Here is a 25,019-nt window from a genome sequence, read left to right on the forward strand (position 1 = left end):
GGAAGAGTTTAGCATCAGTAGATACGTTGTTCCCATAGTGTTCGATCCTCAAAATGTCATTAGTTCAAGTAAGAATATTGTAACCTCTTCATTTTATCGTTTGATGTTTTCTGTGCCTACTTTCGTTTTTATTTTTCGTGTATTCGACATGAATCTTAAATCTTATATTAAGCATTAGCTATAATGAATTTTTTTATTTTTCCGATAAGACCAAAAATTAATCGATATTTTCAATACAATGTTTTAAATTATTCCTTTCATATATTTCTTATTGAATGACGTATGAAAATAATAATCTATACAGGGTGAGCCACGGTAGATGATACCCTAGACTTTTATGGAGAATGAAAGGTACAAATTTATTAAAAATTTGGTTTCTTGTGAAGGAAAAATTGATCTATCGATATAAAATATTTTCAGCGCTGCGGTGTTGCCACTTGATACATTTATCAACTTCGATATCTGCAATAAAACACCATGTATATCAATACTTTGTGCGGTGCACCGAAAATTCTGTATAAAACTTTTTGCTCTATCTCTAGCGGTTTTCGAGTAATTGAATTATTTATTTTCTACTGTGCAAATCATAGCTTCAATCAAACATTTATTTCTTGAGTACTTTGAACCCTAGAAAGCTGAAATTTCGAACTATATAACATATTGCTGAAGGTACCTAAATTATAAAGTACCTATAAAGGTAAATTGTAAGGTTTTCTCATTTGAAGCAGATTTTCATGCCAATGGCAATATGAAAAAAGATTTAAAAGGAAGGTAATAATTATATGAATTAAAACTTGATGGAATTATTTATTCTTCAAAGTGATCAAATTGCAGCAAGAACCTGCAGAATGTTCAATTTATTGTATCATTTAAATGCGAATTTTCATGCTTCGACCAAAAGTGTAAATGAAGAACTTTCTGCTTTCTTGATATAATTTGAACGCATTGACGATGAAGAATAATTACATCCAAATTTTATGTGTATATTATATATATTGCCAAAAAGCTCTATCTATTGATGAACAATTTCAGTACCGCATCAGATCTCACCACTATCTATAGAAACCTACTTAAACTACAGAAACTACTTAATATTCTTCGCTCATCACTTTCAAAATGGTTTTTATACTTTAACGAACACCAACCAGAATTTCTCAACTTATCATATACAGGGTGAGTAAAAGATGTGAACTGAGCTTTCTGAGGTGAATAGTACACTGAAAAATATGTATAGTTTGATTAATTAACTTATGGCCTGAAATGCATAGTGAGGGAGAATTTTTATTTTTTTTATTTCATCAACATTGGAAGGATATAATATCTCCCTTAATATCAATTTTGGGCTATAAGTTTATTCAACAAAACATACTTATTTTTCTATGTTCTATCACCCCCCAGAAAGCTCGGTATATATTTTTGAATCACCCTGTATATAATTGCAAGGGTTACCATCCCACCTAGGGGGAGCATCCGACACTCACATATTACGGAACTGCTTTAGATGTACCACCCTGTATCTACATGAAGTTGTGAGAATGCATTGAGAAGCATGTTTCGAAATTGGCTACTCTTCTTTACTGATTCACAATAACGATATCGTGACAAGGATGACTCTAGTAATATATCACGATCAATGGCAATTTAACAACCTTTATATTCTGTAGCAACTGTGAACTTCTTCGGAGTTGATATTGAATGATTTGAATACCCATTGAGAATAAAGAAAATTCATAATGAATTATTCGGAACTTGAACAGAAATGCGAGATACTATTTGTGATCAAATGACAAATACAGTGGAAAGAATCCAACTGTTGACACGTGTTTCGGGCTTTAGGCCCTCAAGATCAATAAAACTGATAAACCTAGATAGTTCACAGAGACATTTGCCACAAAGTATAAGTGCAAAAATAATTTAGATATTTTTCTCTGGAGTCGTTTCAGTCTATAATTTGAGAATAAAAATTTATCATGACTTTCTGAAGGAAAAGGTAATGCTTGATATTGTCATGTTTGAAAATATTTAACCATCAAACTTACATCTGCTTGAATAAGTCAATCTTTCAATGTTTCTTTCTAAGGTGATACTTCCAATCTTGTACGCAGTAGCATGTGTACAGGCTGGCCTTCTACCTCACTCATATGCAGGAGCAGGACATACAGGGCTTTCAATTGTAGGAGGAGCCTACGTTTCTGGACCTCCTGTTTCAGTTCCTGTTGGTCCTTATGGTTCTGGAGTTGATTATCATGTATGTTACATCATTTAATAAGTGGGTGTAAAAGCTGTTGTCTGAAAGAACAAGTTGCACTCAACACAAAATGAAACAGTCTTCTATACTGCAATCACAACTAAATAGATAATAGTATATTCTTAAACAAGTTGCAGAATGGGCTCCTATTCCAACACGAATGCGAAATTCGAAAACGAGCGACGAAGGAGCGAGTTTTGGAACGCATGAGTGTTAGAATTGCCTTCTGCAACGAGTATTAGACGATATTTTCTCTATTTCAGTCAAGTTTTGTGAAATATTGTCGAAAATCAATGAAAAATTCAGATTATATATCCTAGTGACTTATGTTTTGTATCTTGGCAGTTGGTGTGACTGTTACGAATATTGACAGATTACGGATTTTGAATATGAATCGTACGTTTCGAATTTTGGAAAAAATTACAAGTACGCATTAAATTCGTGAATTATGTCTGATAAAATCGATTTAACACCACCAGAATCAAGAGAAATTGCGAATAATGTTGCAAATCATTTCACTATATCCAAATTATATTATATTATATTGACAATTATTGACGTTTATGGAAATTTGATAGGATTGGAAGTCAGCATAGACAACCACAAAACGAAAAACATAACTGAAAACGATGCTGTTATGAGTTCATTACAGCACTGTTTTTAGAACTGTAATGAACTCATTACGATACTGAAATAGAGAAATATTTATATAAATTTTGTTATTATTTATCACTTCAGCTGAATGATGAACATTTTAATATTGATCTCTTCAATATTGGTTTCAGTCCCATCCAAAATACAACTACAACTATGGTGTGTCAGATGCTATAACTGGCGATAACAAAGCTCAATCTGAGGTCAGAGATGGTGATGTTGTCAAAGGATCTTACTCAGTAGTTGAGCCAGATGGTTCCATACGTGTGGTGGAATATGCTGCTGATGATGTGAGTGGTTTCAACGCAGTAGTCAAGAAAATAGGTCCTAGTGCACACGCAGCACCTGCTCCTGTAGTGCCTAATCCTATTGCAGCAGGACACTATGGTGGCTATGCTGGACCTGCGGCATATGCAGGATATGGAGGACATAGGGTGCATTATTAATTATGAGAAATTTGTGAATTTTATATTTTGAGGAAATAAAAGAAAACTCGAATTTGTATTTATTATTTTCCCAGAACAGGGGGGGGGTGTTCATTTAAGAAGGAAATGGAGCCTGAAATGATAATCGGAGATCTATTTTGAAACTGAGCTGAAATCAAATTTGAAATTGGCTATTTGTCATAATTTTCAAATTATTCTCCGATATTTGTTGGACACATGAAAATGAATTTTTCCAATTTGAATATATAGATCTGAAAAATATCAATCAAATCACTAAAATTCAAACCAACAAAAAGGACTTTAGTGATTACATTACGAGTCAATTCAACCAACATTATCTCTTAAAATTTGGCAATGGAAAAAATTTCTAAATGTAAAACTCATCTTTTTCACCACCATGAAGAAATCAGTGCATCTTCAGTCTCTCATTTGCTTCAACATTCTTAATTCAACATGTAACTGGCGATACAAATCTAATTTCTGAGCTCATTATGTTAGATTATAGGTGATACCATAAATCTTTGAATAGTTAATGGGAAAGATGGAGAAATAATCCTTGACACCGACATATCAATTACAGGCTGAGTGCAAGTACCGTGAATTTTTTTAGCAACTCATCGGAAGATACAGAGTGGCCAATGTTGAATGAAGAAGCGGAGAATATTCTAATTTGCCACTTCTTTGTGAAGGTTTGAAAACGGGGAATAATTCATGATGCTCCCACAAATGACTTCTGCATTTTTTTTCGAATTCAGAGCTAGTATGCACTGATGACAAATTCATGGTCAAACTCGATTCTGTCTGGCCATCCGTATACACTTTGATTTTCGAATAGGTGGACCTATAAATTTGAAATTGTCAAGGTGCATAGGTTCAGATCTTGAATGCCGAAGTTAATTTGTTTATTGGTAAAATCGAAATAAGGGGTCCTGCAAATATTTCCGTGACCATAAAACCGACAGACCTGAGGTTCTGGGTTTCGATATAAAAACGCCATTTCAACCAGAAAAAATTTAAGAAATATATTTAAAAAATAATAAATACTAAAAATTTCCACGATCCAAAATCGGGTTCCTTATCTAAATTCTGCAGGTACCTATATATAGAATGACCAAATGCTCCCTTGGATACAATATATATTACCTAAATAAAGCTCTGTAGTATTCAAGGGCGCATTTGGCTCATGAATGATAAAAAGCTCAAAAGCTCTTGACCACAAGCCAGTGCTCTCTTGAATAATTTAAGTTTCATGCAAAAGTTCGAGTTGGGAAATGATCAGAATTATAAAAATAGAAAATTCAAGCTTAATATCGAAAAAAAATTGATAGAACACTAGAACACAAAAAAGATAAACTGCTCAACTAATGCAATTTATATATGCGCTTCAGACAACTAGTTCTACGAGTCCCTTTGGTTAATAGTTAGATAAATCGTTGACAACAATTTTTGACGACAGGATAGATATTTTTCCGAGCAATTGTGAAGAATGATAATTAAGGTTCATTTATGCGCCAATTGCGCCCGTGGAGTCCACAAAATTGAATATGGGTATATCCGAAGGAATAATTGGCGCATGAATGACAACGATTTGGTAATTCTATTTAAAATCAATATATTTGTCTCGGATGTCTATCTCTTGTTGACACTTTGAATAAATATTTTTCATTTTTACTTTATAATATTCCGACTTCAGAATCTTCAAATCACATACTCCCGAGAGTTTTTCTTGAATCGCAGTTACATTTCAATGAAAAAAATTAGTAGGAAACTAGAGGAACTGATGTTTTTTCTCTTATTGAACATTGAGCAATTTACCACGAAAGAATCAATCTATGTACAACTATTAGTGTTAAATTCACCTTCACCTATCAGAGCTTATGCAACAAACCTAATCCATTTACCCTAATTATAACAATTTTTCAATTAGATAGTGGATATTTGATCACATGTTTACACTAATCGAAGTTATTAAATGGGTAAAAAACTCGTTCACCTTCATTTTCAATCCCAGCAGAAAATCACCACAAATGAAAAGATTGCCAGGACAAGAATTGAAAAATTTAAGATTACCAAGATGACCAAAAAAAAAACAAATATTATGAATATTATGAATGTTCTCAAAGATAACTATCCAACGTCAACTTCTCATGTCTCAACTGAACAAAAAATTAAGTCAAAATAGATATAGAAAAATATTGTTGAGTATTGAGGTGGAGTACCCTCGGCTGATTACCTGTTACTGGTTCTCTAGTTTTGTATAAAAAATGTTCTCTTTCAGATTTATCAGATTTTGATAAAATGATAATTCAATAATATCTAAACCCTTTTGAACCGTGTATCTTCATATAATTAAATGACACAACCTAATGAAAATAAATAAGACATAAGAAATGTGAAAAATAATGAACAACATATAATAAATTCATTATAGAATAAATTCAAATTTGAAAGATCATCCACAATTGCCAAAACACATGAAGAAATAAAAGGAGAATAATAAATGAAATCATTCAATCTGTATGTCGATATATTCCTGCATTTGTCAGACGAAAGTAGTCGCAGATAAAATCAAAAACAGAAGAAAGTATGACCCTCGTCGAAGAACACTACGGTGTCTGGTCATTGAAGATGATGGATTGACCCCACAAAAAGTTTTATTGTTTTACTTGTGTCGACCGAAAATTAGTGCGACCTTGTTTGACACGGGTTGCTAAATTCTTCATTTGGAGGGGCGTAGTCTGATGAACATCAGCACTATAATGTCGGGAGGAGCTTATAAAAGAGTACTAGGAAAGTGAAGTTATGTCAGTGTGTTGAGATTTTTTTGAATGAAATATGAATAAGTGTGCTAATATGAATAATCTCAAGGTAAATTATAGATTTATATTTTCCCTATATTCTAGGGCTGAGTCTCTTGAAAATATAAGAAAATTCCTTTATTTTTGGTACACAAAATATGAACAAAAAAATCATCTTATAGTGCTTCAAACTTTTCAGAAATTATTTCAAACTTCGCAAATCGAACTTTTTGGCATTACTTATGTTATAGTTTTAGCAAAAGACAGTCAATAGGTTTTCGGAAAGTAATAGCTGCCAAATTATTTTTTTTTTATACAGTGTGATCCTTAACGGAACACATGTGAAATATTTTTGCCCATCAAGTGTTCTGCCTGGAAATATAGAAGTTTTTAGCTTTTTTTTATTTTATTCTGTGCTTAACTCAACACCGATAAACAATTAACGCATAATATAATATGTCATTTCGTCTTCTAAATATGATTTGTGATTTTATTGCTTTTTTTCGAGAATATCATCATCAGAACTTCAGACCTTGTTTTATTTAAGAGAACCGGTTGTGATTTGAGTAGGCTTTATTACTGTGCCCCATACCTGCTTCTTGAACTGTAAACAATAGCGATAATATGTTATGGACATTCTCCTGCAGAAAAATTTTTGTTTATTCTTAGAACAATCACCTGTAATGAAATTAAGGAATGACAGATCACGTTATTTGAAATTCTACCGATATAACTTCTAGAAAAATCGGTGGAATGTATCACAACCCTCAGCAACACAAATTGAAGCAACACTAAAATTTCTGAAAGAATGTCAATTGTACAATCATATTTGATTAATGTAACTTTAGTACTATGTATCCTTTTCTATAAATACTTGTAAATATTATGTAAACTTTATTACCTGTATTGCTTAGAGGAATAGGTAGTACATTTAACCATGTCTCAATGGCCTAGTTGTTGAGACACGTTAATTAATATTTAAAAAAATTCATCGCTCAATCAATAAATGGAATTCTTTCTTTTTTTGCTGAACAACTTATATTATTCACAAGAAATCCGAGGTTTCAACCTCACATAAAAATCTTGAGCTGAGGACTTCAATTTATAAGTAATATTTTCATTTAAAATCATATCAATCACAAATATTAGATCGGATATTTATTGATTTCCAAAAGTATTATCCGAAATTAGATTCCTCATGTATTGTAACCCTTTGTTTGGAAGTAGAACGAAATGGATTTCTTTTCATTCATTCCAGATCCAATGATAAATCAAATTCATTATCCTAATGAGAGAATAATGGACTGAATAATCTTAATATGTGATTGATTATTAACAAATGAAATCTCTTCTTCTTCTTAAGATTCCATCAAATTGTCCCGTTAGATTCGTCTCAACAATGTTGATGATCATTCAAACAAAAGAGTAGAAACTATATCTATCTAATTGACTGTCAAAATCTTCAATCTCCAATGGGTCCGTTCCATTGAAAAAATTTATTTGGATAGAATAATGCACCTCTAGTCAAAAATAATGATTCCAATTTCCAACAGCTTGTTATCGAAAGTATCGATTATTGTAACAAATAAATTGAGGAGCATATATTAGGCGTCAGATGGTAAGCGTGAACGAAGAGAAATTCTTTATTTCAATTCAATTCCAATGTGTAAACTGGCTTTACTGGTAGTTACTGAAATATTTGCCGCCTCTATCTCAATATTTGAACTACTGGTCTTCGACAACATTAACAAAATGTTTTCATTTCGTGTCCGCTGAGGAGCATTAAAGTTAATGAAGAAATATTGGATGTTTCAACGTTGAATTCGAATTAATGAAAGTATTTTTTTTATTCCGAAGAAAATCCATGTGAAAAACACATAGCATGTTTTTAATGAAAACTTGGTGAACATGTTTCATGGCTACTTCAGGGCCTTCAGGCACGTCACTATTTGTTGAAACTATGTTTTTAACCTAAAGAATGCATTCCCGAATCAGGGAATGAACTCCTAACCTTTGAATCAGAAGTAGATACAAGACCAACCGATCAATGATATATCTCAGGTTCTGGTATTAATTTGATTAACATTAAATTTTGTATGAAGTTTGACACTGTTGTTATACCTACATCCTATTCCAAAATTTACTCATCAATGAATCAATGAATTTATCGCATTATCAATGAATTTATCGCATACTGGCTTGCACCTCAGCGATTCATGTCAATTAATGAACCATAAATAAATCCAAGTTGAACCTATCCTGAAAAATTCATATTTCTAGTTCTTTCCGTTCAAGACAGATGTTTCGAGATAGACGGCCAATTGAACATACTTGAATTTGACCACGCAATAGTTATCAGCTACCTTATCGTTTCAGGCTATTTCCGTGTCAATAATAGAAAAACACAATCATGAAGAAATGAGACAGCATCTGCCCTACAAGAAATGATTTTATTTCTCATCATTAGCATAAAAACTAGCTTCATCCTCTGTTGCATCGGATTCTCATTGTGTCTGTTTTTAACTGTTTCAATGAAGACATTTCTTCATCGTTCTGATTTTTGCATAACTGGATTTAAATGGAAGGTGCGTAACACTCTCTATGAAAAACCTCTTCTCAGGAGATATGTTCTCAACAGGCCACAGACCTACAAACTTGAAATTTTAATAGGAAAAATCTGAATAAGAGGTTCCATGAATATGACGGTTCAAAATTGTTGTGTCCGCGATAATTTTCAAACTTCAGGTTTGGTCGTTATGAAAATCTGCATCAGAATGAAAAATGATAATTTAAAGCCTTGTGAGAAATGTTGATATTGATTGCCTAATGAAAACCATAAAAAATCCAAGAAGAATGTCGAAAGAAAATTACCCAATTTTTTGCCGTGACTACAAAACCAACACATTTGTTATTTTGGGAGTTGACATGAAATACTAATTTCGTGAAAAAGGAGGAGCTTTAGAGGGTTCAAAATCCAGAATAGTTTTTGATCTTCGAAGGCGTCTGAAGAAATTATAGCTCTCAAAAGCTTCTAACTTAACGTCTGTGCTTTTCTAATTTCTTTGACCGTTATTCAATCTGTATAAACGAAGAATCACAACATCTTATAGGATAATAGTACCATTGTTCTCACGAAGGAAGTATGCTAATTGAGGATTTTGCAATTTTCGGTTTGTATGATGGAATATGTGTGGTTCTCAACAATTAAAAATTATTTCACCTTATTATGACATTACGGTAACCTTCGAGACAAACTATGTTATGTTAAAATTTATAATTTGTCCTATGTTACAGAGTGCTATTGTTGTTGCAATTTCCTTCTTCGTATCTACGACACTGGGAGGAGTCATAGTGGAGCAACCAAGTTACGCTAGTTATGCACCGAAACATTCAGTGGATTATTATGTAAGAAATTAAAATACTTAATTTATGATTTCAATGTTGTGGATATAATTAAAAAATAAATAAAAAAAATTCGTCTGTTCTATATATATTCTTTTGAGATAGAGCAATACAAAAATTATCAACTTCAAACAACAAAGCATGTGTTGATGTAATTTCAGTATTAGCAAAGGAAATGTAAACGCTGCATCATACATTTCAACGTATGATACAAGAGAACAGATAAAAACCTCAGCAAAAACTTTGCCTCCCCATATAGATGTAGTGACTGGTTTGTGAATACGTTTACAGAATAAGTTGACATATTTATATTGAAGGGCTTCCTCTTAATCAAAAACTAAATTTCTACTAACGGTTGACGACTTCATAATTAAATCCTAAAACAAATAAAAGAAGAACCAGAAAGGAGTACTAAATATCAGTTTCCATTATATTGATTTGATTCTAAAAAAGAATCTGAAACTGAATGGATAGCTTGGAAACCACCATGAAATTTATAAATTGGACAATTATTCACCAAGTGGTCAATGATTTCTTCTTCACCACGCTCACATAGTAGGCTATCAATAGAATGTCATTCGAAGAGCATACTATTATAACGACCATGACCAGTCCTTAAAAATTAAAATTTATTTGAAATACACCAAATTTTACTTGGAAGATTGAAACATAGAACTTTTTCTGTCCTATAAAATCCACTGCTCTTAAAATTATATCAATAATTGAACAATTTTGTTGGATTATCTTACACGAATATCTTTTTTTGTTTGCACTTGTTTCAGTCCTTCTATGATTTCGTAAGAATATGTGGTTTATTTGGAATTTTGAGCCACAACAGTTTCAATTCTCATTTTAACGAATGAGATAGATGAAAATAGCTGCTTCATAAATCGAGATTTCTCCATTTCCAACAAACTTTTATATAACATATTATAACAATTTCTTCAAGTAGTAAGTGAAATATCATTCAGAAATGATAAATGTATGCTTGCAAGGTTTCTATTTTTTCTCTTTCGATATCCTATGCCAATATGTATCACTACCAAATCATAAAAGATGCACATTGCGCATTGAAATTCGTCTATTTCAGAGAAAATGGATCTTTTTTTTTTAATTCTTTTAGATTAAATCTATCTTCTTCATATTTCTCTTCATCTTGTAATATATTCTACTTTCCATACAAATTAATGAAAAAAATTCAGTCATTGTTGCAGTGTTATACTTTTCACATTTAAAAATGTTTTTATCAAAACTGATACATTGTTGATCTACCTAATCACCTGAAAAATACTGATTATATGTCATTTTTGCAGTCACCTCCAAAATACTCCTTCAAATACGGAGTCTCTGACCCACACACTGGAGATCACAAAAGTCAGCAGGAAAGTCGTGTTGGAGATATTGTCAAAGGACAATATTCTCTAGTCGAACCAGACGGTAGTATCAGAGTTGTCGACTACACGGCAGACCCAGTGAATGGTTTCAACGCGGTGGTATCGAAATCAGCGCCATCTATTCACGCGCCAGCGAAACATCACGTTGAAGTGGTACCGGCAGTAGTGAAGAAGTTGGTACCTATATCGAAACCTGTAGTATCTGTAGTCAAGACAGTTCCCTTGGTACCTCACAAATATGCAGTACCATCGTACCATAACACGATAGGAGCGCTACCTGTTGGGAATATTGTGTACGCGAATGAAATTGGTGAGTACTAATTTCTGTATAGGATGAAGAGGTCTTGGTGATGGTACGTTTTGGTTAGTAGAGATGGTACTGATGGATTTTTAGTCGTAAATTTCGCATTTCTTCTTTCATAGGTATTTATAATGTCCAACATAGAATGTAGACCTTTTATTGTCTTTCACTTTTTCCTGATTTAGAAATTCACCCAGATCCACCATTTCATTTAAGAATACTAATCAATTAATTGATTATTATGATATTACCAATGCACCAATCTTTCGGTCAAGGTTTTTAGTCCCTAATCGAAGTTCCAGTTCTCGAAGTTCTATATGCTGCAAAGTCTTTGGAGATAGGATTCAGATTTTTGATAAGCTGGAGAGAATTCGAAAAAACTTTATAACTTCGAAATGGATTATTATATTTGGGATAGATTATGAAAGTGAATACTAGAAGAATTGAGGTAGGTAGGACTGATTTTCTGATATTCATCGAGTAGTTTACTGGGTGTTCAAAATGAGACAATTTATTGATGACTTATTTAATATATCATAATATCTGGCTCATTCCAAATGACATATCCTATAGTTTTTTTTATATAGAGAGCAAACGTTATTATCTTTGGAAAATTATTTACCAAATGAGAAAAATTCTCTTCCAAATGAGAAATATTCACTATCGAATGAAAAAATAAAATATCTGTAGGTTGTGCCTTTTGTAATGAGCTCAATATTAACATTTTAATAAGTCATCAATGATTCGTTGGTATATTATCTCCATTCTACTAGGATTCACTTCCAAAATCTCATTGGAATAAATTAATTCATTTCGTAGTCATTGTGTTTTCCCAAAGACCCTCCAACTAATGAAAAATCAAAATATCACAAAAACATTCAATTCAAAGCATAAAAACTTGGGTTTATTTATTCCATGCAATCTGAAAATTGAATAAAAAACAGGATGTTCCATACGAGAAAATATAATCTTCTGGCCATTCACACTCTTTTGGTTCACCCGTGTAGGTATTACCAAACAATTTGAGAATGTACCTAGCTCTGATGGTACTGTGAAGAAAAAAATTTGAAAATTTCAGCGGTCAATATTCGAATGTTGCGTTAATGATGGAATACCTTGCATGGACGAAGCCTCGCTTAAGATCAAATTGGTCCTAAGCCTGTAATTTGTACTTCAACATTTTCAATTGATGATTTCTGTACTATCAAAGTAGTACAACTACCAAGAATAGTCATTTCCAGTTGAACATCCTAGAAACATGCTTCGATTATTAAAAAGACAAATTCTTCCTGCAAAAAAATTCCAATTTGTTTTCAGAGAGTGTCGAGCTCCAAATGAAAAAAACAGAATAAAAAGTAGACTAAATGCAACCCACACCATTCCTAAGATAAAGACACTCCATAAAAGTAATCTGAGAAAATCTCAAATGTTCAACATGCCATAACTGGAGTAACAAACTTTCATCATTGTACTTCAGACATATTGGGAAAGACACCATAAATTTCGTATATACATTTTCGCATGTAGTACCATCATACCAATAACTATGGACTACCTAAGAGGAGAAGGCGTCAGAGATACTCCTCAGGTTCATTAATAAAACAAGTCACGCGTGAGACTTCTGGGACAACGAAGCTATATATTTATTTACAGAAGAAAGTATGAACATGTCGTAACATCGCTTAATTCATGCTAAATGATGAGGAAGACCATACTGAAAATAATTGTTTATATACCTGTTGGGAGGAAACCTCTTCGATCGCGAAGAATGCAGCTTGCAAGAGGTTGGTACTTCTTTCAATTTACTGAGTTTTAGTGAGGTGATCATTATCAAAAAAATTAATGCAGATACCTCACGACAGATTTTGATATGAACCAGTTTGGAAAAAACTTATCTTCCATAAAAAAAGAGTTGAGAATTATTATATAATTCATTTTTATAATAAATTTTTCGACAAAAAATTTTTAGGTGAGCTCAAAATTCGACTAATCAGTGGTTGTCATCTCTTACACCGGTCACCGATTTTCCGTAAACCTCACAGTTTTGAGGAAATTTCAATTCGAAATTTGGGGAAAATCAGTAAAAATTTAATTTCTATAGGAAAATCGTTATATCTCCTGAAATATTGGTCACAAACCCTTCAAATAGGAACGTTTTTTGAAGAACGACCTCTGATCTAGGATATGCTTCGGTTTCAGGTCTGTATCTTGCGTCTACGAGAAAAAGCAGGTTCTAGAAAAATATAATATTAATTTTTTTTGAAAATTTCACTTAATAACCTATAATTTCTGAAATAATTGACTAATCGCTCAACTGCAAGCATTTCTGTGATCTAGGTAATCCAATGAATGCATTAAAAATTTTTCCATTGAGGAACTTTTAATTTTTTAAAATTTTTTAAGGGTAAAGTGTGGAAAATTAAAAAAAAATTTTTAGACAAAAAAGTTTCAGGTGGGCTCGATATTCGGCTAATCAGGGGTCGTCATTTCTTACACCGGTCACCGATTTTTCGTAAATCTCACAGTTTCGAGGGAATTTCAACTCGAAATTTGGGAAAAATCAGACAAAATTGAAATTCTATAGAAAAATAATTATATCTCCTGAAATATTCTTCACAGACTCTGCGAATAAAAACGTTTTTTGAAGAACGAGCTCTGATCTAGGATACGCTGCGGTTTCAGGTCTGTATCTTGCGTCTACGAGAAATAGCAGCCCCTAGAAAAATATCAATTTTTGTTTTTTTTTAAACCTAACCTAACCTAACCTATAATTTCTGAAATAATGGACTAATCACTCAACTACAAGCACTTCCGTGATCTAGGTAATCCAATCAATGATTGCATTTGGATTACATTTGGAATGATATTAGACACAATTAAATGAAAAAAACTAGATTCCTTCCGTGGATTTGTAGTCACTGATCCTCAAGAATATCTGATAATTACAATATAGCAACGAAATTGAATGATTGGACATATGAAAATGATATAATAAAGATATAAAAGGTCTCAACTGGAAATTTTATTATTTCGAATCATTAAACGTTATTTTTCACAATTTATTTTCACTCGATATTTATTTCAACTCATTAGAAATATCAGGCTATTGAAGTAAAAGTAGAGGTACCTATTATATACATATTCAAATAACATTCAAACGTAATCTTTTCAAACATTGTATCAATTTAATGACTATATATTGAATGCTCCACCCTTGCTATATTGTACACTTACCTAACATTTTCCCTCATTAATTCCAAATAAAAATTTATTACGAATAAACAGATTTTAGTATCAATGAAAATAAGGAACAACATTCCGTTTCTACTTGCAGCATATGTTAAATGTTAATATCTCTAATGTAGATAGATCTGATGGTATAAATAGGAAGTTCTCAATCAACTTAATCATTCATGGATGGTATTCAAATCAATTATGAAAATATTTCCGTCATAACTCCACATTTCCTAACCCACTTAGGCGTAAATCATAACCAGTTCTCCCAAAAACCTTTGCGACTTAGTATTCTATACACCAACGACATTATAACAATGTCCTTGATCTTTAGATGTTTATATAGAAATTAGATCTGTATCGAAATTTTCACACTAAATAGCAATTTGTTCTAAATCTAAATGTCACATGATTCGACCTTGGAATACACCGGTATCTGTTGAAAAAAGTCGAGCAAATGATCCATCATTAGGACTGATCAGAACTGATTTTATTCGATGCTGAAGTGAAGACTATAATGTATAAAACGAAAGAACAATGAACTCTGATAAATCTGACAAAATGTAAAGAACTGTTGTAACAATTTAATTATCTAACGAAGGTTTCAGAAAAAACGATACTAGTGAAATACCAGTAAAAAATATGTAGGTAATCTGGTAATGCAGAAAATGCCGAAATTTCTGTAATTTGAACAGCTCTAGAATGATTAACTTTCATTATTCGAAAAATTAAATGGAGAAGACGACAATTGAAATTGTTGTTTTGTATATATAGTCCGTTCAGGAATTATTGACATCCCAAGAGGCTTTGGAAAATCGAAATACAATTTGTAATGGCTCATTCAGTAATATTTTGATTTGCAGAATTCAAGTTGGCATTGGAAATGTCATTGACAGAAGATACATATTTTGAAAAATCACCAAATATATTTCTAGGTTATATTCAAATATTTTATTTCTATGATGAAACCACAATGTGGAAAGGCTAACGAGAGGAATTGTTCTTTTTTTATGAAACCACGGCCACTTTTGTGATATATTATATCCATAAATCACATAAGACTGTTTCCAAGGAAAGAGTTCTCAAAATGTTGGACTATTTCTATAATAGCAATAATTTTCGATGCATCTCAAATTATTTTCCTTTTTGTACAAATTCTTCTGAGAAACTTAATTCTGTTAACTACAATTCTCCTACAAAAAAGCCCCTTCCTCATTAAAACTGCAAAAATATCATAGAATTGAATGCCTGGAGTGGTCAATGCAATAATTGAGCAATGGGAGGAATAAATTGAATGAAACAATTATTGGCCAACCCATCAATCTCCAACCACCATATTTAAAGTAGTTTATATTTCATGAACCTAGTATTGCATAGAATAATAATTCAATTCGATAATTTATACTTTGAGATAGATACCCACTCATTTTGGCGAAAGATGAATTTTTGCGGGAAGATAATATCATGGACTTGTTACAACTTCGTTTCATAATCGTCAGTCCCAGAATAAATTGTTAGTTGAAGTTTTTTTTTTATTTAATGTCTTATTTCAATATGATACCCAATGGTCTAAATAGGTAGATCTGTAGGCAAAGTTGATGTATCGGTTAGATTCATCTTTTTGTTAGGTGAATCTCTAGCAACAAGATAGATCTTGTGGTTTATTTGTATTCTATTATTGCAATCTGTAATATATTTTTGGACTACGGAATAAAGTGCAACACTCAAAACTCTTAGAATATCTGGAAAAAGGCTCAGACAAAAATGAAATCAACATCATCAGAAATCTCTATTGGAACCAGAAAGCAAGCATAAAGATAAAATAGAAACATATCGTAGAATTCTAAAAGACCAAGCAAATAACAGCTAACATGGTTTTAGAGAGGGACAATGAATAGAACAAATGAACAAACTCAAATACTCTAGATGCTGATAACTGAGGGTCTAGACCCAGACATCAGACTAAGATCAAGAATAGAGTATGGAAGAAAAGTAATTGAGCGATTGAAAAGCCTTCAAAATAATGGATCCTTGGACATGAACCTACGTAAGCGAATGATTCAATTCTATATAATGTATTTAAATGCTTTTATATGGGATGGGAGCCTGGTCACTAATGATGGCGAATCGAAGGCATTTGAAATGTGGGTCTTTCGCAGAATGTTCAGGATATCTTGGACAGATATAGTATCGAATGAGAAAGTGCTGATAAGGATCAGTTAACATCTATTAAAAGGCGGAAAGCTGCTTCCTACCGGAATCTGCGACCAAATTGATCTTTTGTTCTGAACCCTACCTATTCATACAAACCCAAGGAGGCTGTCGGTACTAATAACGAAACCGACAACATCCTTAGGAGCCTTGGCTATTACTTTGTGAGTATCTAGAACTGATTTTTCCATGTGAGTGGTTCTTAGGCCAGTCAGCTCCGAGTATTTGCACACTTGTGTTCGGTTGTTTCTACTTCTTTTCCATAAAGTCTGCAGATCTCATCTGCTGACTTACCCATGCGGTACAAAAGGTATTTGCACCGACAGTGTCCTGTCAGCAGTCTCACCATTCCTGAAGCTCGGTTTGTGGTAGCTTCAGGTAGAAGCAGCACTAATAGAAGAAGAATAATTTTTCATATTTTGCCATGTGTTCATTGCATTTGTGGAACTCACAACACTCTCTTTATTATATTAACTTTGTTCTTCGAAGATAATTTGCTCGTAAGATTCATAAGGCTTCTTTTTTCATTCAATTTCTTCACCTTGTATGATTATATTTCCATGTTTCGCTTCCTCCACTTGTGTAGTACCAAAATAATGTCTACAATTAAGATTATTTGTTCGATATTGTTCTTATGAAAAAATTACGAATACACTTGATGTGGTAGCAGCTGTAACACGTTATATTATACATTAATTTTTGGTCGTTAAATTAATGAATAGTAATACCATTTTCCAATTATTCTTAACCATGGAATTCTCAGATGTTTCATTGTTCGACAGGACATACTATGAACGCCTCGATTTGAATGATAATGGTAGTGTCCTAAGAGTCCTCTTTCGAAATACTCCATAATTTGTGCATTAAGCTTGGACAGACCTGATTATGCAGCCATAATAACTTCATAATGCTCTGGTCTGGAACTTTTGCAACGCCATCCATTTAGAATAATTTCATGGTTTAGTACCTAATTCGGAATTTATCTACAATCTTGTTCCATAAAGCTATCATCTCAAATATATGAATTGGCTCGAACAATTACACCGTATACTTATGATATTCATAGTTTTCTTGCATAATTCGCAGCAAGTGCTCCCTTGGCGTTCTTAGTGAAATGATGGTAAAACTATTTCGTTTAATTGCCATATACGGCAGCTTGAACGAATTTCGCTAAAGGTGCGAATAGGAAATAAATTTCTTCGAAGTGTATAATAATATAATATAATGTGTAATAAATTATACTGGTAATCTGCTATCGAAGAATTTGGTAAGAATAAAACATTGCAAATTTTACGCAATGATTTATTATTTCCTTCTATCTCGAAGAATATTTCAAATCCAATGAGTTTCAGTCAAAGAGAATCAAAGAATGAAAACAGGGAATTCATGCTCTTCAGGTACTGGCCGAGCATGTTCTGGAAAGGAGGTTTTAACGTTAATATATGTTTATTGTGAGATGGCTATTGAAAAATTCATAACTCCTAAAATATGGAAGCTAAGCTAGAACTTTGTGCTAGAAAATGTAGTATTCATCACAACTATTTTGGCATTACAATTTCCAGATTTCTTGATCTTGTGTGGTCAATTTCTATCATGTGGTTAGGAGAGTCTATTGATTTTGACATTTGCCTTTAAATTTTACTTAAATACTATTCCTTGGTAGTTGATCTTTGGGACTTTCATGAGAAGTTGGCATTCTCATCACAACATCTTCAACAGAGTTGTCTTTTCAGCCCGTCATTCGGATGTTGACTTGCTTTTCCAAAAACCTTCTCGGCCTTTCTCCTGAAGATATCTGTGACAGTTTCCCCCTGTAAGTCTTTGTTAATTTGTTGGTTTCTTTAAAAAACCACAGCATATTCTCAACAGTTCATTTTCTGTCACTTGTATCTTTTTTATATGAATTTTGGTTGCAAAGCCCCATGCTGCTAATCCAAGACTTCAACTACATAGTCATCTCTAGTATACTTCTATGTAGGAGAAAAGCCCGCCTATTTTTGCCGTTTATTTGAATTTTCAATTCAATGAACCTTTCGTCTTCTTGTGCTTTTTGCTATGATTCGCCGAACTATTTTTTCAATTGACTACAGTAAACTTATTGGCCTGTAGTTCTGTGGTAAGTTTCTATTCGTTCTTCTCTTATCGAAACCAATAACATCTGCAGTTTTCAACCTTTTGAGAGTGTTCTGTACTATATTAGTGACTATATTCGTTATCGCTGATATTTCTTTTCTGAACATCTTATTTTACATAATATTTGTTATATTGTCTTTACCTGGAGCTTTTGGGACTTTGATTTCCCTGATGACTTCGTTGAGCTATGTTGATGTCACTGTGAGAGTAATAATCTCGTAGTTCTGAAGGAAAAATAGCTAAAGAAGAATAGTTGGATTCGCTGCTATCCGGTAGCTCATCTTAAGATGAAGGACAAACGGAAAGACAAGGAAGGTGTACATCATCTTATGATTTGCAAAACAATATCTCAAAGAAATGTAAGATGTTTGGGAAAGGAAACTTGTACCAACAAGGATATCAGGAAATGTGATGCTTTCTTACTACAAAGGAATTAGAGGTCACAAAGGAGTGGAACATGAACCTAAGGGATTGTACAGAAAATCTGAAAGTTTGGGTGCCTAGTAGATGAGTTAAGATTCAGAGAAGTCTATTGAAAAATGTATAACTCCGAAAACATCGGACCTAGAAATTTGTGATTGAAAATTTAGTATTGAGCACCGTCATAATATCACACGTTCCATATATCTTGGTTTTACGTGAACAAATCTTGTAGATAGGAGTTAATTTTATTCCTTAACTTTTTGCTGTTTTCAAAATTGATGGATCAAATTCTCGAACTACGTTATCAATAGATTGACTGCGCCCATAGAGTAATAAACATACTTAGAGGCAGTACACGCAAGTTTTTCATGTCCCCAACATGGTTGGATTACGTTATTGGATTTTGATATATTTTCAAATCCACCACTTTACTATATCGTTATGAATGTATATTATATTGAATGAAATATATTCACTTGAATGATTCCCGATTAAAAATGCAAATTTGCATATTTGGAATCCGATATTTTTCCTAATCGTCGAATTTATAATACGCAGAATATTTATTATTTTCTTTATCTACCTGAAATCCAAGGTTTGGCAACTTTTGCGCTGCTAGTGTCATCGGTTGTTTCACGACTTTTGGCTCGCTTGAAGTTTGTTTTCTGAATTTCTGATGTATGTAGTGTAGTAGAAAAATTTTATTCTATATGTGTATATTAGTTATTAACTAGAATATACTCGTAAATTCAAAATCTATCTTGAATAAATCTATCAATACAAGCAATATACAAAAGTTAAAATTTACTCACTAAATATAAATCAAGTTAAAATTTCTTGAAATACTTAAAGGTCTCCATCGGTACAAAGACTTATCAGCTGTGAAATCCGCAATATTCACTGTTGAGAAATAAATGGAAAAGTGAAGTTCCGTCTCCACGATCAAATATAAATCACGATGATGATTGAGGATGACAACTTAGAAAAATGTTACAAGGCTTTCTCACGCATTTTATATAGCAACCACATCCGTGAACTTCACAACGGTAATCTTTCCTTATCTCCTGAAAGTTGCGAGATAAACGAACAATTCCATCCCAACCTTGATATTTCGATAAAGGATCTTCTCGTAAAAATCTGACATTTCGTACCATTCTACCGGATTCTTCGATAGGGGCATATACGTGTATTATTTATTACACATCACAGGATCGAACTCTTGCATTAATTACACGCTTTAAAGTTATTTATTTCCTATTCGCACCTTTGGCGAAGTTCGTACAAGCTGCCGTATAAGGTAATTGAACGAAATGGGTTTACCATCATTACACGAAGGACGTCAATTATGCAAGAAAGTTATGAATATCATATTCATAATTATTTTGCAACGAAATGGGGGCTTAACCTATCGACGAGGCACCCCGATTTTAAGATCTTCTGTAGAGTCCCTTAGGTTAACATTTCACATCTTGTTGGCCTACTCTAATTTCTTCGAAGTAAGAATTGAATTATATTTATTCGATATGAATTATATCCTAGAAAAATTCAGGCTCAGTCAATGATACCTTTGATTTCAGTTTGACATAGTGTCAATGAAATGTAATTCAGGCGCAGCCTCAGGGTAATGATCATTGATAGAGGGAGCATATGTCATTTTTAGTAGGTGAATTTTGTCCCCAACATGAACAATTTCATCAATCAAATTTGATATGAAACGCGCAGAATTGAGTGAAATATCATATCACTGATATGTTTTCGCGCTTCATGTCAAATTTGATAGTTCATGTTGAGGACAAAATTTGCTTACTAAAAATGACATATGATCCCTCTATCTATGTTCATTACTCTGAGGTGTCAATCAATCAAACTTCAATTTTTCATCAATTTTGGAAAAATTTCAAAAATGGTATAACAATTCTCTTATTCCTACTTTTGAATTTCCAATAGATTCATAGCATTCTTCCGATATTATAATCATTATCACTCTTCATCATTATTAGAACTATTTATTGCTAATTCATATATAACAGAAGAGTGTATAAAATGTGCAATGGGTGGATTATATCCCCTTTCTTTCAATGTTTCTAAAAAATCTATAACAGTATATTCATTGACAATCTTTTTTTCAGGTCATGACCAGTACTACCAAGATTACCAGGATTCAGCCTACGCTTATCCACAGTACGATTTAGAGTCTTATTATGATAATCATAATCAAGTACATTACTGAACAAACATTTCTGATTGAAATGAATAAGTTAGTTGATATTACGCATTTATAGACCAAAAATATTTTTATAAGTAGCCATCGATATAACTGTACAAAAACAAAGTTTTATCATTAAGACATGTATTATTCTGTTCAATTGTTAATTTATTTCGAATAAAACGATATCAAAAGTTTTTCTAATTAAATTGTCATGAGTACGAATCTCAGAACATTGTGTAAATTATATGTCTAAGAAAAAATGTGATTTATCGAAACAAAATTTCATTGCCAAGCACGAACACATTTATTAAATGCATTTCCTGAGCACCTTGAGATATTCGAAAATGTCAATGCTCTAAAGATTCCATAAATAATCGATAATTTAATTGGTTTTGTGCATTTATTCTACCAGAATCGAAATAGAAAGGAGCTTATGTCTGGAACGAGTATTAGGATTTCAAACTAATTACAAAAAAGGATTTTAGGACTTTATGCATATTCAACACACAGTTGTGGCGTTTGTAATATGGAATCTTGAATCAATCAACAACAAATGCACTAATCGTATTCATAAGAGTTATACTCGGAAAGAATTCCTCAAATCAATTTTTGGCAATAAATTGAGTGTTTCCAAGCCCGTAGTTGAGTTAGTAACTCACACATATCTAGGTATCGATAAAAATCTTGAACTTTGTTGAGCCTACAAAAAATAGTACATATTAGACATATTACTACCATATATTCTATGGGATTCAGAACAGGTGATCGAAGTGGCTACGTCAATTACTTGAAGCCTGTTTATTGAAGAAAGTTTAAATTGATATAATCTGATGACAAGGACAGAAACTGCTATTAAATTATTTTGTATAGACTAAAGACAGAAAGATTTACAAACCTTACATCGTCTTCAGCTATAGATGATGTGATAGTGTAGCTTTTTGATTTGAATTGTTTGTATTATTTAGCTCCTAGTAGCATTACGTATAAGTTATATAATAATCAAATGTTTCTTTTATGAAAAACTTCACTTGTCCTTTGCCCCCCAACACATTTTGATACTTACTCAGTATCAGTCATGACTTTGAATATATAATTTGCCCAACAATTTCGAATTGTTAATAAGAGAATTCAAAATACCTGTCAATGGGGAAACAAATCAAACTTCAAGCCATGAAAAAAAGGACGTGGCCACTAAATTTTCCAATATTGAGAGTACACATGGGAAAACAAATTCCCTCAAAATTAATATAGGTTATCTTCTCTAGAATAGACAGCTTTTTCATACAAATATCTATTTCAAATCATTCAGTTTTGAAAGAGAGATATTTTTCCTTCTCGAAGCAATATAGTTACAGTAAATACATGGAAACTCTTAAGAATTAGTTCCCGTCATGAATGTAGGTAAGGATTGAGAAACCCTCAATACTAAAATAACGAAATCCCAACTTTTACTGACACATTGTCAAACGCAATAATAACTTCCTCTGTATTAAACACTGAAAAATGAGAACGACGTTAGGCATTCACTGATTCAAGAAGGGCTATTAATTTCAGTATTTATCTTGTTATTCAACTCTGCGTTCTCTCAAATGAATGCGAAGACATTACTCACATGACATATATTGAAGAATTATCAACATACTAGTAGAAATCTCAAGTTGCGACACACCCATACTATATTATGAGATTGATCCAGATACAAAATGCCGAATATGAAGGATTGTACAGGATGATGAATCTGATACCTCCATTAAGGTATTCTGATCATCGTCAAGTTTTCTTGATTTCGCCCAAGAGATTTATCTTGGTATCTTTCAGGTTTGCGTCAATATCTGATTTTTGTTGGTTGACAATTTAATTATGACTGCAAGGAAACTGTAACTTGCGCTTGCAAGATGGTGCATTATGCAACTCCACTTACAGTACAGATAATATAATCCAGATCTTACCTGAGGCAAATGGTTCATAATCAGTAAGTACAGATTTTCGAGACGGTGCTAGTTCTTGTAGGAATCAATATTTCATATTATTTTCTGCGGATAATGATGTTCTAGAAAATTTTTACAGTCTGGGTATAACAAATTAGCAATTCACTTTAAGATAATGGAGTTTCAACGTTGTTCAATTCCACTGTAATTTATTCTGTTTGTCACATCCATTTTGAAGAAACATTCTCAAGTCGTAACGTTGGAGAGTATAAGAATTTTCGACAACAAATTGACTTAATTGATATCCTGGATTCCAAATTCATATTGTAAATATTCAAAAGTAAGGAGTGTTTTTTGTACGATCTAGCTTTCTGTCATGTCATGTGTGTAAGCAGCGGTAAGTGATTTTACCTCGATATATTCATTTACAACATCACTTAGATTCATTTAATATGACTAATACCACATTGTTTATGGTAATGTCTTGTGCATCAGTGGAATTAATATTCAATTCACTGGAACTTATGTAGCAGAAATGAAGCTTTCATATAAATGTTACTTTTTTCTACTTTACATGAAAAAACTTGATGATCGTGCAAAAAGACTCTAAATATCACAAACGTTAAAAACTACCTATCTCAGAAAATAAACGGTGAAATATGAACAGGAAGTCCCAAATTCGATGCTTACTGAAGGCATCTTCAGAACTATAAGACTTGGAAATAAATCGAAAAAAATCTCCCCCCGATCTCTTTTTTCGAAATAATAAGATATTAGAAAGCTTGCTTCTATCAAATTTATAATAACAGGCCAATTGAAGAGTCCCCGGTCTACCACAGTAGAACACATTTTTTTTTTGTCAAAATTCGATTTTATTATTAAACATAATTGCCTTCGAGGGCGATACAGCGAATATAGCGATCTTCCAACTTTGCGATATCATTTTTGTAGCACGATTTGTCTTCATTGGCGCTAAATTTTTTTTTCTAGCGAGCATTCTTTTGAGATCTAAGAACAGGAAAAGTCGCTGGAGTCCAGATCTGGCGAATAGAGTGGATGCAGAAGTAATTCAATTTTGCCATTGTTTTCATTGATTTGTGACACGGCGCATTATCTTGATGAAACAGCACCTTTTTTTTCAAATGGGGCCATTTTTTAACGAATTAACCCTTTAAACGATCCTATAACGCTATATAATAATCGCTGTTGATAGTCTGGTCCTTTTGGAGGTAATCAATGAATATTATACCTTGCATATCCCAGAAGACTGATGCCATAACCTTGCCAGCTGACTTGTGTTTAACCTCGCTTTAGATTCGGTTCATCGTGTGCAGTCCACGAGTGAAATGATGGAGCCATGTTTCATCCGTTGTCACATATCGACGTAAAATTTCTGGTTTCTTGCACTCAAACAGCTTTAAACACTGCTCTGAATCATTAACACGTTGTTGCTATTGATCGATTGTGAGCTCGCGCGGTATTCATTTTGCAAACAGCTTTCTTTTGTACGAATATTCGTAAATGATATGATATACACGTTCAGATGATATCTTCACAATGTCTGCTATCTTGATCAACCTCACTTTATGGTCATTCAAAATTATTTTGTGAACTTTTTCTTCGGCGACAGCCTCTTTT

General features: G+C 32.6%; 2 protein-coding genes across 2 annotated transcripts; both read left to right on the forward strand.

Annotated features, from left to right (window-relative positions):
• LOC123678086 (cuticle protein 7-like) lies at window positions 1–3,400 on the forward strand. The gene is made up of 3 exons (XM_045614887.1): window positions 1–68; window positions 2,081–2,248; window positions 3,034–3,400. The coding sequence occupies exons 1-3, from the start codon at window positions 54–56 to the stop codon at window positions 3,346–3,348; spliced, it is 498 nt and encodes a 165-aa protein (XP_045470843.1). The 5' UTR covers window positions 1–53; the 3' UTR covers window positions 3,349–3,400.
• Window positions 3,401–5,959: 2,559 nt separating this feature from the next.
• LOC123678794 (cuticle protein 7-like) lies at window positions 5,960–21,639 on the forward strand. Its single transcript, XM_045616017.1, has 4 exons — window positions 5,960–6,216; window positions 9,441–9,551; window positions 10,862–11,252; window positions 21,374–21,639. Exons 1-4 carry the CDS (start codon window positions 6,184–6,186, stop codon window positions 21,472–21,474), a joined length of 636 nt encoding a protein of 211 aa, XP_045471973.1. The 5' UTR covers window positions 5,960–6,183; the 3' UTR covers window positions 21,475–21,639.
• Window positions 21,640–25,019: the final 3,380 nt, after the last annotated feature.

Source organism: Harmonia axyridis, chromosome 4 (assembly GCF_914767665.1).
Source record: "Harmonia axyridis chromosome 4, icHarAxyr1.1, whole genome shotgun sequence".
NCBI lineage: Eukaryota > Metazoa > Arthropoda > Insecta > Coleoptera > Coccinellidae > Harmonia > Harmonia axyridis.

Excerpts from the sequence above, each read along its gene's own strand:
- LOC123678086 (XM_045614887.1), top strand. Across the intron at positions 2,249-3,033 it reads GTTCTGGAGTTGATTATCAT|TCCCATCCAAAATACAACTA; the intron begins GTATGTTACATC and ends TATTGGTTTCAG.
- LOC123678794 (XM_045616017.1), top strand. The coding sequence starts at position 6,184 with ATGAATAAGTGTGCTAATATGAATAATCTCAAG. Across the intron at positions 6,217-9,440 it reads CTAATATGAATAATCTCAAG|AGTGCTATTGTTGTTGCAAT; the intron begins GTAAATTATAGA and ends CCTATGTTACAG. Across the intron at positions 9,552-10,861 it reads AACATTCAGTGGATTATTAT|TCACCTCCAAAATACTCCTT; the intron begins GTAAGAAATTAA and ends TCATTTTTGCAG.